The 12,358-nt window shown below is 45.5% G+C and overlaps 1 protein-coding gene across 1 annotated transcript in view; it reads left to right on the top strand.

Moving 5' to 3' along the window:
• The first annotated feature begins 2,854 nt into the window (after positions 1–2,854).
• Positions 2,855–12,358, top strand: part of HSD17B12 (hydroxysteroid 17-beta dehydrogenase 12) — a 183,319-nt gene continuing 173,815 nt past the window's right edge. The window contains exon 1 of the mRNA XM_060261265.1: positions 2,855–3,182. Within this exon, the coding sequence (XP_060117248.1) occupies positions 3,017–3,182 (166 nt within the window). The 5' untranslated portion in view covers positions 2,855–3,016. The remainder of the gene's footprint in view (positions 3,183–12,358) is intronic.

The raw sequence follows: 12,358 nt of genomic DNA, 5'->3' as shown, positions 1-12,358 counted from the left end.
GCCAAAGATCGCTGTGTTGACTGTGTTGGCCTAGTGCAGGATGCTGAAGAGAGTATAGCTATCGAGCTGGTGTATTGCCTACCAAGCAAACCAACAGATGTTGAGTGTGCTGGAGGCAGCAGCAAGCTGGGCCTTGGAGTTCCTCATACTCTTAGTTGTAGGGGCTTCAATGTTCATGTTGATGAGGTTGCCTTCTTACAGGCTATGAAGCTAGTGCATTCCATGGCAGTGCTGGGACTCTCACACATTGTATCAGCTCCCATGCATCAAGTGGGTCACACGCTGGATTTAACCTTTGGAATGAGGATGAATGCAGATCTAGATACTATAGAAGCGGTGCCATGGTCAGACCACTTTGTTCTGAAGGCTTGTCTGAGCCTTTCTTTGGTTAGGCAGGGAGCTGATATATGCTTGCCCATGGAAACTGATGGATGCAATTGGTTTTCAGAATGCTCTGCAGGATCTGATGCTCCCTGGTGACTCACTCAATGCGCTTGTAGAGGACTGCCATGTCTGTCTTTCTGAAGCCATTGATGAAATAACTCCCCATCGCCTTCTTTGTTCCTGTGCCAGATTGGCTCCTTGGTATACGTTGGGAACTCAAAAAGCTACTAATTCAACAATCGGCAGTGAGGCTTTTGGAAGCTATTTTGCAGATAAAACCTTGTCGCTCTGACCTGACCTGCTGGCCATCAATGATATAGTATGTGAACTGGAAGCCCCTTTGTCATCTTCATGTCTAATAATGGACCACTTCAGACATCTCTCCCAGGATGAGGTGGACAGGATCCTGAGTGCGGTGAAGTCCACCACTTGCCCCTGGACCTGTGTCTATCATGGCTGATGAAAATCGACAGTGATGAAATATGTGTTCCCCTGGCAGATATCATCAACCTGTTCTGGAGTTGGGGGATCTTTCCAGGGAATTTAAAGGAGGCAGTGGTGTGAGATTGCTCTTAAGGAAGCCATCTTTGGATTCTACTGATCCAGCCAACTACCTCTTGGTTTTGACTCTTCCGTTTTTGGACAAGGTAGTTGAGAGAGTGGCTGCTGAACAGCTCCAGGCTTTCCTGGAAAGTTCCTCTATCCTGGATCCATTCCAGTTTGGCTTCTGCTCTGGCTATAGGATGGAGATGGCATTGGTTGCCCTCATGGATGATCTTTGTTGAGATCTGGATCAAGGCAGGTCTAGTACAGTAGCCAGAAATTTTTTCATGGGGAGCTGTCATGATCTTTGTTGTGCGATGAGACAGAGGCCTAGTGGGGCTAGGGAGCCTGTGACTAAGTAGAAAGAGACCGCCTACAATCCTCAGAATGCTTGGTGCTGGTTTCAGCCAATCATTGTCCAAGTAGGCTCTGAGGGGAACTGTTTAAAAGCTCTCTCAGGAGACAAATGCTGTTCTTTCCTCCTGAGAGGCCAAGCAGGAAGGGTGGCTGCTGTTTAGGAGGAAGAACCTCACTCTGAGGGAGAGGGTGAGCAGGCTGAGGCCTGGGGCCTAACCGACAAGGGACAAGTTTAGTCGCGTTAGGGACTGTATGTTTATTTTCCTTCACCCACGTTACTATAGTTTTAAAGCACCTTATTTGTTCACTTCCCCTTTATTGATTTTCCTGTTTAAAATAAACACTCATAGGCCAGGTTGGGATCCTTACTTGTGTCATTTATTGCCATCTATTATTAGTTGATTAAGTAGCTGATGTTGTAGATTTTAATGATTTATTTATCTTCTTTACACAACAATATCTGATGTTGTAGATTTTAATGATTTATCTTCTTTACACAAGTGTTTAAAAGAATTAACTTCCAGAGAATATAGCGTGGCCACAGGCATAGACACTTTTAAAAGTTTAGATAGATTCATGGAGGATAGATCCATCAATGTCTACTAGCTGTGGATACTAAAGGGAATCTCTGTGTCCAACCATTGAATCCCATTGCCGGGTGGCAATATCAGGGAAGGCCTCAGCCTCTATGGCTTGTTGTTGGTCCTCAAGAGGAACAGGTTGGCTGCTGTGTGAGGCAGTTTGCTGGATTAAGTAGACGGATGACTGCTTGATCCAGCAGGGCTTTTCTTCTTTGGGGTTGTCACTTTTGTGCATCCAGTCCCGGGATGGTTCTGCTATTCCCAGGGGCCTTCATTTTACCCTGCAATCTGTCATTCCTGTCTCAGGACACTTATGCTACTCCCAGAAGCTGTCATTTCAGTCCCAGAATACTTCTACTACTCCCAGGGGCTGTCATTCCAGCCCCAGAACACTTCCAAGAGCTACCATTCTTCTCTAGGGGTTGTCATTTCAGTCCCGGAGAACTAACTCTATTCCTGGGGACTGTCATTCCACTCCTTCATTCTAGTCCCAGAGAAGTCTATCTGGGCATAAAGTCATTGATTGAGTTTCACTGCAACGTTTTTGTACTGTAATGTATTCAATGGAGCCCAATGAAATTAACTGGCATTTCTTGCTCCCATTATCTCCAATGGGCCTTCAAGCATCTCCCACTGTTTCCAATAAGCAATCCTGTCATTCTTTTTAGTGCATCCCAATTTACAACGAACGGCTATGGTCACACTTCATGCAGGTCTCTTAATACAAATCAGATTTCATTTTTCTCTTCACTTTGTCCTGGATTTTGCCCACCCTCTGGTGAATCGCTGGGTTTTTCCCTTCTGTAATTGATCCGCCTCGGTGGCGCCGCCTACTCAATATGTCGACTTGCAGCGAATGAGTAAAGTCGCTTCCACATCCAGCAAGCGAGTTGGTGTGGAGTTCCTTTTCGAAGGGTCGGAGAGGCAGCAAAATGACTCAATACTGCCCCCCTCCCCCCCCCCCGGTCGCCTAGGCTTGAACTGCGGCTGTGGTCATGTAACAGCCAATGAGAACCGTGAATGGGATTGAATGAGCCACGTGACAGCCAATAGCCACATAGAAGGGGCGGAGTTGTCCTGTGAGACCTGTCCCGTGGAAGCCGGGAGAGTTCAGTCTTTCACGGAGTCTGTTGCTCAGTAGTCTTTGCGCCATGGCGGCCTCTGAAGCTTTCTCCGGTTCAGGCCTCTTCTACTTCGCCGGGCTGCTGACTGTCGCGTACTTCGTTTGGAGGATCCTCTACCATGTGGTGAATGGCGTCCGCCTGTGGGTTTTGGGTGATGCTCAAGCTGTGGGCCCACATCTGGGCGCCTGGGCGGGTGAGTCCGCGTCCGCTGCATTCCTCTCATGATCCCCTTCCAGTGTGCCTGGGCCTTGGCCCGAGTCTCTTGGCTCCTCTTCGACCTTCTTTTCCTCTGTTTCTGCCTTTCCTCGCACTCTGCTCTTGTCAGCTCGTCTCCTTATAGATCTCTTGTGAAAAAGCGGACCCGCACTCTTTTTCTTCCACTGTTTTGGTTCGGGTTTTGCTCTCTAACCCAGCAGTTTTTGCCCTGTCCCAGTGCTCTTTTAGAGCGCGTTCTCTCCCCGCTCCCAACTAGTTCCTCGGTTTTCGTCTTTGTTATTAGAAATCGAGATCGGTTTATGCCCAAGGTCACAGTAACGGATTAGGTGCGAGTTTCATAAACTGGTTTGGAATCACATTTATGCAAATTAGGCAAACTTTTTCTTTAAACGCTCCTATTCAAGTTTGTGTAATGGTAGATTAATTAACATATTTGAGAAACTACTTGAGGTCGAAATTAGCAAAATGGCTTCCTTATTCTTTAAAATCCTGCTTTTGGGTGTAATAATGTTTTGAGTAGGTACTGAGATTTGATGGGAATAATACTTGTTTTAAACAGAAATACAGTGATAAGCACATGCTAGTTTTGTGTCATGGTCCATAGTTTTGATATACAGGGTAAGTTCTTTGTTCTTTTATTGCTTCTTGTACAACTACCCTTACAGGGAATAGAGAATGTGAATTTTATACCACTTAGGTAAAATTAAATTAAGTAGATTAATTATATTTCATATGTGTAAACTCTTTAAATTTTGATCCTGCAGAACATTAACATTAAAATACCACAGAAAGTAAAGAGGAACCAAACCTAATGGAAGATCAGCCTTAATAAAAAGAAGTACAGAATAGCCCGTGTGTTTAAAATTTTTGCTAGCCTACCTTTCAGAATTATTGCCAGTGTGTTGTGAAGTATACATCACAAGCTTTTGAGTAACTAGTTTGTTTTTCCCCCTTTAGAGCTAAAATAACAAAATTTATTTTTATTGGTGTAAGTTTTCAGATATACACTAATCTACAGTTAATTATCATTAAATAGGGCTAGTATAATTATTGTCTTCCTGTATGCTTTGTTAGATGGATTGAAAGATTGATTAATCCTGCTGTAGATTTTAAGGGCTGGAGAAAATGCTTGAGTTGCAGTAATTGGAAGGGCATCCGGTGCAAGACAAGACAGCCAGGGATGTTCAACTGCCTCAGTTGTTTCTAGCCTCCACACTAGGTGCTCTGGATTTGTCATATGAGCTGTAATTTTTTTACCTTTGGTAGATAGTTGGGATTGCTGTCCCTTATTAGATGGTGTTAGCCCATACCTACCTTTATACTCCTGAGACCTTACACACTTGAGAGAGCATAATGCACTGTATTGGGGTTTCTCCATAGTGCTGGTACAGTAGCCAGTATGACACTACTGCTGTGGTACAGAGGACTGGAATTGCTGCTAGTGCAACATGAGGGGTGTTTGACATGTAGTGTACAGGCCTTTTTTTTGTGTAACAGAGCAGAGATTTCATTACTTACAATTCAACTGCAGTTGTCTTTACCAAATGAATTTTTCTTGCTTTCATTTTACAGTATACTTTTGACTGCTCTTATTATTAGTATTCTTTGTGTGTGTGAGAGAGTATCTTTTATTCTAACATCAAAAACAGAACTTGTGTGTTTCAAATTGCTAATTAATGCTAGTTGAACTGGATAATAAGAAAGCAAAGCATGCTTTTAAAGACTTTCAGTAGCTTAGAAGTGATTTGTTTCTTTGAGTTGCTTCCATTTAGGGAAAATTCCACAAGAAGTCTTGGCTAATTCACATTATTGTGTGCTAAAATATTTGTCATTTCTAGACATTTCCACAGTTGTTTGCATTTTGCACAAAAAGGAGCTTCTTTAGCCTGAATCATATGCTAACAAGGTTGTACTGGGGTGAATCACAATACTTACCCAATTTTAGTTAGGCTTATTGCTTTCTACATTGTTATTTTGAACCTTATGGTGGTTGATTCTTTTAACCATTTTAAAAACATGCATCAGATTTGCCCACAGCCTACAAAACTGTAGTCATTACTGTGCCCATAATGAGTCTCCTGGGTATTAATGTAATACCCCGGTATCACTGCATTTTCTGGATCATACTAAAGTGTCTATTCTGACAAACCAAACGCCTTCAAGAAGCACAAAGCCAACATACATAGTGCATTCCCAGAAACTGGTGTTTGGAGGTGCACTGCTTCTGAACATGGAGGCGCTCTGTAATTGTAACATCTGATAGTTTTTGATAGGTATATTTATTAATTGTCTATTCTTTTTAAAGACCATCTACGTTGGTGTCTCATCACATCTAGTTTCAATTACCCTCGTTTCTTAGGTTAGTTGTATGAATAACTGCTTCCTGTAATTCAGGATAATTTATGAGAATTTGTCTCTGTGCTGTGCCTTAAGAGATAGATCAACAAAACTGCAAGATGGAGCTAAACTGCAAGATGGAGCTAGGAACAGTGGGGGATTTTACAAATCTGAAGGAAATACTAGGGTAGCAGAAAAATATGACATCTAAGAAAAATACATTGGGGGATTAAAATTCTCCAAAATAACAAACATTGCCTGCATTTTAAAGAAAAGGATGCCCGCTATTCAGTAGCTGTTGGGGGTTGCTAGGCAAGTGCAACAGAATTGTCAGGCCTTTCTAGCATTGGTTACTGTAAAGCAAAGATATGGGGTGGAGAGACAACAGTTGTCTGGAAAGAAGAAATAACAGAGGAAAAGCTCCTTTGCCAGCTCCCTCTGGTGGAAGAGGAAGGCCCAGTAGCTATGACTAGAAACTCTGTACCAGTGGTGTTAAACTTATTTCTTATGAGGGCTGGATCTGACATAAATGAGACCATGTCAGGCTGGGCCATGAATGTCATAAAATGTAATGCCAGGTACTAGAGATAGAAACTTTCTAAAGGACACAGACAAACACAAAGACTTTTTAAAAGAAAACTTAAAATAAAACATGCTTAAAACATTAGTTTTTGTTGGTCTTAAAGGTGCTTTCCTTGTATCTCTCTCATAGGATCTAGGGAACTGGGGAAAGGAAGCTCTGTTCTTTCCCAGGGGACAAGGAGGTGGGGGAGCCTCAACCAATAGAAGGAAGAGAGGCTTGGTTCAGTAGCTCTGCTGTGTGATTGAGAGAGCCTGACAAAGCAATCTCCCTCTCCCCCCTTGGAGAAAATAGAGGTTTTGCTCTGCAGCTCCTGTTTGATTGAGCAAGCCTTGCAAAGCAAGTTGTGATGCAGAAGGAAGCAAGATAGAGGGAGAAGGAAGCAGAAGACTACCAGTTACTCAGGGGCCTGATTTGGTCCCCAGGCTACAAGTTTGTCACCCCTGTTCTATATCAACACAGCTCATTCTGGTGATGGTGAACACCACACAACTTGGCCTTACTGGGCAGCAACTACTATGCAACTGTGCCATCCAGCCAGACTTTTTCCAGGGAGAGGTTGCCAGAACTAGAAAAGTTGAAGGCAGGAGTGCAGATAAAGTTAGGTGGGCTGGTGGGAAGGAGAGAAGGAAGCAGACCCAGTAGTGATAGCTGTTGCTCAACTGGGCCCAGCCCAGTGCTCATATTGGCATTATACATCTGAGCCTGGCTTGCCTAATTCTGTCAGCCATCACACAACTAGGACTGGCTCTGAACTTTTAGCTACCATGATCCTCATTCAGATACCATGCCCCTCATTTAGGAAGAGACTGCTGGGAGGAGAGAAGGAGATAAAGTGGGAAAGCTGAAAACAGGAGAGCAGATAAAGGTAGTTTGAGAAGGAGAAAGGTGAGACGCTATAGGGGCTGCCAGGGAAGGGAAAGAAGATAATGAAGGAGGGGATACAGGGGAAAATGAGATGCCCACCTGCAGGTCCTTGTGGGCCATCTAGTTGTACCTTTATCAATCTAAGATTAAACCAAATAATCTTTTTCTAAGCTAAAAAGCCTCAAATGCTTTAACCTGTTTTCTCTTGAACATTTTAGTCATTCTTTTCTGACTCTCAACTAGCACTGGCTTTCCAAGCTCCCAGGTAGAATAGATGAGCCTTTTAAATTAAAGACACCAGGTTTGAATCTGAAGCCTGTGTAAAAGCAAATGCTTCACCACTGAGGTCATGGAGATGCTTTTTGAGATGGGGTGACCACTAGGGAGTGCAGTGTTTCAAACATAGCTGTTCCTTACAGGTGTAATGATAACAAGTTGATTTATTTCCAGTTCCTTTCCCAGTATCTGCTGATGTTAAATTTGTCTTTTTTATTATCTCGGTCCACAGTGATTTTTCATCACCATTGATTTTGTGAAGTTAAGCCTTCCCCCCCCCCCTTCAATTTGCATGTTAAACCTTTTTACATTAAATGATACTTTGCGTTTTATTGACCTTCTATCCAATGTAGACACATTGTTTTTGGAGGTATTTGTTCTTTGTCTGCTTAATAATAATAATAATACTTTTTATTTATATCCCGCCCTCTCCGCCAGGGCAGGCTCAGGGCGGCTCACAACATGTAAGCACATGTCTGCTTGGGATTGCAGCTGAATAGTGAATACTTTGTATCTGCCACAAACGTGGCTCTGACTTCTCAAAGCTTACCCAAAAGTCACTCATAAATTCATGCTGTTGTCTCCTTTTCCCTGAACCTGAATTATTGCATTAAAATCTGGAGACCATGTCTGTGCTACAGCAATCTTGAATTTGCAGTTCAGGTGCTGTTCAGGTATGTATCTGTAAGTTGCAAGCCTACTTTTGATTTATTGACATTCATTACAGAAATGAAGACCCAGAGGAAAACATGAAATGGCTGGGTATTGCAAGCTTTTGTACATAAGCACAAGTTGCTTCTTGTGCTGGTCAAGAACATGTAAAAGCACCATGATGCAGATTGAGGGCTATGTGTTTGTTTTCCCCAGAAAAATTGCAACTCCTGTGAGGCAGTGCAAGAATAGAGAGACAGCCATATAAAGTGTCAGCATACTATCTGGGAAGCATACTATCGGCATACTATCAGTATCAGCATACTATCTGGGAAGTCTAGGTCCAAAAATCGCCAGTCCACAAAGGAAATGTGCTGGGTGAACTTGGTTTGGATACACACTTTCAGCCTGATTCACCTCACTGGCTTATTGTTATTCCTCATCTAAATACCGTATTTTTCGGACCATAAGACGCACTCCCCCCCCCCAAAAAAAAGTGGGGGGAAAAGTGCGTGCGTCTTATGGTCCGAATACTAAAAGATGAGGGGGGAAGGGCCTGCAGCCCCCGGGAGACAAGCGGCGAGATCACTCCCTCCGCCCCCATCGCCAACCCAGCACTTCGCAGGGAGCGATCTCGCCGCTTGTCTCCCAGCCAGGCATGCTTTCCCTGTGCTTGCGTGCCTGGCTGGGAGACAAGCGGGGAGATCGCTCCCTCCACCCCCACCCCCACCCCAGCTCTTTGAAGGGAGCAATCCTGCCGCTTGTCTCCCAGCCTGGCACGCAAGCGCGGGGAAAGCATGCCTGGCTGGGAGGCAAGCGGCGAGATCGCTCCCTCCACCCCCACCCCAGCACTTTGAAGGGAGCGATCCTGCCTGGCTGGGAGAGAAGCGGCCGGATCGCTCCCTTCAAAGTGCTGGGGTGGGGGTGAAGGGAGCGATCTCCCTTCAAAGTGCTGGGTTGGGGGTGGGGGTGGAGGGAGCGATCTCCCTTCAAAGTGCTGGGTTGGGGGTGGGGGTGGGGGTGGGGGTGAAGGGAGTGATCTCCCTTCAAAGTGCTGGGGTGGGGGTGGGGGTGGAGGGAGCGATCTCCCTTCAAAGTGCTGGGTTGGGGTGGGGGTGGAGGGAGCGATCTCCCTTCAAAGTGCTGGGTTGGGGGTGGGGGTGAAGGGAGCGATCTCGCCGCTTCTCTCCCAGCCAGGCAGGCAAGCGCGCGGAAAGCATGCCTGGCTGGGAGAGAAGCTGCGAGATCGCTCCCTCCACCCCCACCCCCCAACCCAGCACTTTGAAGGGAGATCGCTCCCTCCACCCCCACCCCCAACCCAGCACTTTGAAGGGAGATCGCTCCCTCCACCCCCACCCCCAACCCAGCACTTTGAAGGGAGATCACTCCCTCCACCCCCACCCCCGACCCAGCACTTTGAAGGGAGATTGCTCCCTCCACCCCCACCCCCAACCCAGCACTTTGAAGGGAGATCGCTCCCTTCACTCCCACCCCCAACCCAGCACTTTGAAGGGAGATCGCTCCCTCCACCCCCAACCCAGCACTTTGAAGGGAGATCGCTCCCTTCACCCCCACCCCCAACCCAGCACTTTGAAGGGAGCGATCCGGCCGCTTCTCTCCCAGCCAGGCAGGATCGCTCCCTTCAAAGTGCTGGGGTGGGGGTGGAGGGAGCGATCTCGCCGCTTGCCTCCCAGCCAGGCATGCTTTCCCCGCGCTTGCGTGCCTGGCTGGGAGACAAGCGGCGAGATCGCTCCCTCCACCCCCAACCCAGTACTTTGAAGGGAGCAATCCTGCCGCTTCTCTCCCAGCCAGGCATGCTTTCCCCGCGCTTGCCTGCCTGGCTGGGAGACAAGCGGCGAGATCGCTCCCTCCGAGGAAGGCAGGAGGAAGCCCCGCTACAAGCTGTAGCCAGGCAGAGAGGAATCACCCCCCCTCCGCAAAGGCAGCACTTCGCCAAGCGCTGCGTTTGCGGGGGGGGGCCTTCCTCTGTCCCTGTCTGTGTGGCTTCTGCTTGTGCTGATAGCAAGGGCTGGGTTCGGAGGCAGCCAAGCCTCGGATCCCAGCCCTTGCTATCAGCAGAAGCTGAAGCCAGGCAAAGAGGAAGCCCCCCCCCACCTCCGCAAACGCAGCGCTTGGCGAAGCGCTGGGTTTGCGGAGGGGGGGGGGCTTCCTCTGTGCCTGTCTGCCAGGCTTCAGCTGCTGCTTCTAGCAAGGGCTGGGATTGGAGGCAGGATTGAGAGGGGGAAGGTGCCCAGATCCGGGTGCACAGCTTCAAAAATTTTTTTCCTGTTTTCCTCCTCTAAAAACTAGATGCGTCTTATCGTCCGGTGCGTCTAATAGTCCGAAAAATACGGTAGTTCACATTGCTTTCCTACTGAGAAAGACTGGATCATGAGGACATGAATACAGACAAAAAGGAGAGGCAAAACCCAGTTGCACCCAGGAGAGCCCTGGCATAACGAGCCAACAACAACACACACACGGACCTGATAGGAGCTCTCTGGGGGCCTGATGTTTGACACCCCTGGATTAAATAATAAGTATGGCATACTGTAAAGATGATTGAAGAGAACACTGTATGATGTTCAGGTTAACTCAATATCTGTAACTGCAGCTAATCCTTAGTACTGTGACTGTATGAAGAATGCTTCTTTGTTCAACTAATACATTTCCTGTTTATAATGTACGGTTTATATTCAACTTTAGATTTTCCCCACTCCTGCTTCTCCGATGGCAAAAGCTAAGCTATATATTGTTATAGGTTCCTGCCCTGCCTACTATTGGGTATCTCTGTCTAGTATTGGGTATATTTGTAATTTTGTTTTAACAAAACCAAGGGATCTATTCCAGGGATGGCCAACGGTAGCTCTCCAGATTTTTTTTGCCTACAACTCCCATCAGCCCCAGCCAGCATGGCCAGTGGCTGGGGCTGATGGGAGTTGTAGGCAAAGAACATCTGGAGAGCTACCGTTGGCCACCCCAGATCTATTCTTTTGGATTTTAATATGATAAATAGTAAAATGTTGTATAAACTTATTGAGCATTTTTTGCTTAAAGATATGCAAGTCAGTATTGCATACTCTTCATTTCTCTCCCAATATGACATCTAAGAAAAATACAAATAGAAAGCCAGTTTGGTATAGTGGTTAAGTGCGTGGACTCTTATCCGGGAGAACTAGGTTTGATTCCCCACTCCTCCACTTGCACCTGCTGGAATGGCCTTGGGTTAGCCATAGCTCTGGCAGAGGTTGTTCTTGAAAGGACAGCTGCTGTGAGAGCCCTCTCAGCCCCACCCACCTCACAGGGTGTCTGTTGTGGCGGGAGAAGATATAGGAGATTGTAAGCCGCTCTGAGTCTCTGATTCAGAGAGAAGGCGGGGTATAAATCTGCTCTTCTTCTCCCCTCCTACCCCGCCGCCCAGTAGAAGTCTGTCTTTATGGCTTCAGAATGTCTCTATTCTTGCTAGCTGTCTAGAACTTATTCCTGTATGAACTTGTCTAAGTTTTTGGGAACTGGAGCATCGGGGGAGAAAAGTAATAATTAACTGCCATGTTTGCTATATGCCTAAATATTCCTTTTGTAGATGCTTTCCCTTAGAAATTCCTTTTGTGAGCTCTTGGCGGTGTTGACTTTCAACTCCTCTTTTTTTTGTGCAAAGTGTTTTCAGTTGAAATAAGCAATATGTTTCCAATACGTCATTTTAGATTTTCTTTTGTAAATATCACCTTACATATATAGTGGAAATAAGACTTATAACTTTAACATCTGGACCTTTTGAAAATGAACATTTAAACAGACAAATGTTACTGCATCCAAGTCATAATGCTTTTATCTCGAAAAATATTAGGACAGCAAAGAGAGTGTGCTGTGATTTCATTCACATTTCTTTCTTGGACCTTTTCCCTGTAATTTTTCAAGCAACCAGATCGCTGGTTCTTCCTCAGAAGATGAGAGGAGCGATTTGTCATTACATATGTGTATTTAGGATTAAATATACGAAGGCTTAGTGGAAAGTATGTTTTTCATTCCCTTCCTCCTGCTCATGGACTTTTTTAGTTTTTCCATCTGACCTCTGAAAATTCCTGTAAAATATTTTTCTTTCAGAATGAATGCAGCACTTTAAGACAAAGTGTTAAATGTGTAGTGTGAAGATCGTTCTGCATAAATATCTGAAGATATACACAATAGTGGATGTTTATTGTTTAAATGTGATTAATTTTATCTACAATTTGCTGTAATGTTATGGCAGACCCCGCCAAAACTCTCTCCCGCCAAAACTTCAGCTACCTTCAGTGACTGAGATGCCTAACAGTAGCATGTATATTTATTTATTTATTATTTATTTTGATTTCTATCCTGCCCTCCCCGCCAAAGCAGGCTCAGGGAGGCTTATGTATTCATGTACAGACATGAAATATAAAAATACGATTAAGACATAAAAA

Source organism: Heteronotia binoei, chromosome 21 (genome assembly GCF_032191835.1).
Source record: "Heteronotia binoei isolate CCM8104 ecotype False Entrance Well chromosome 21, APGP_CSIRO_Hbin_v1, whole genome shotgun sequence".
In the NCBI taxonomy this organism is placed as follows: domain Eukaryota; kingdom Metazoa; phylum Chordata; class Lepidosauria; order Squamata; family Gekkonidae; genus Heteronotia; species Heteronotia binoei.
This window is presented reverse-complemented; position numbering and strand designations above follow the sequence as displayed.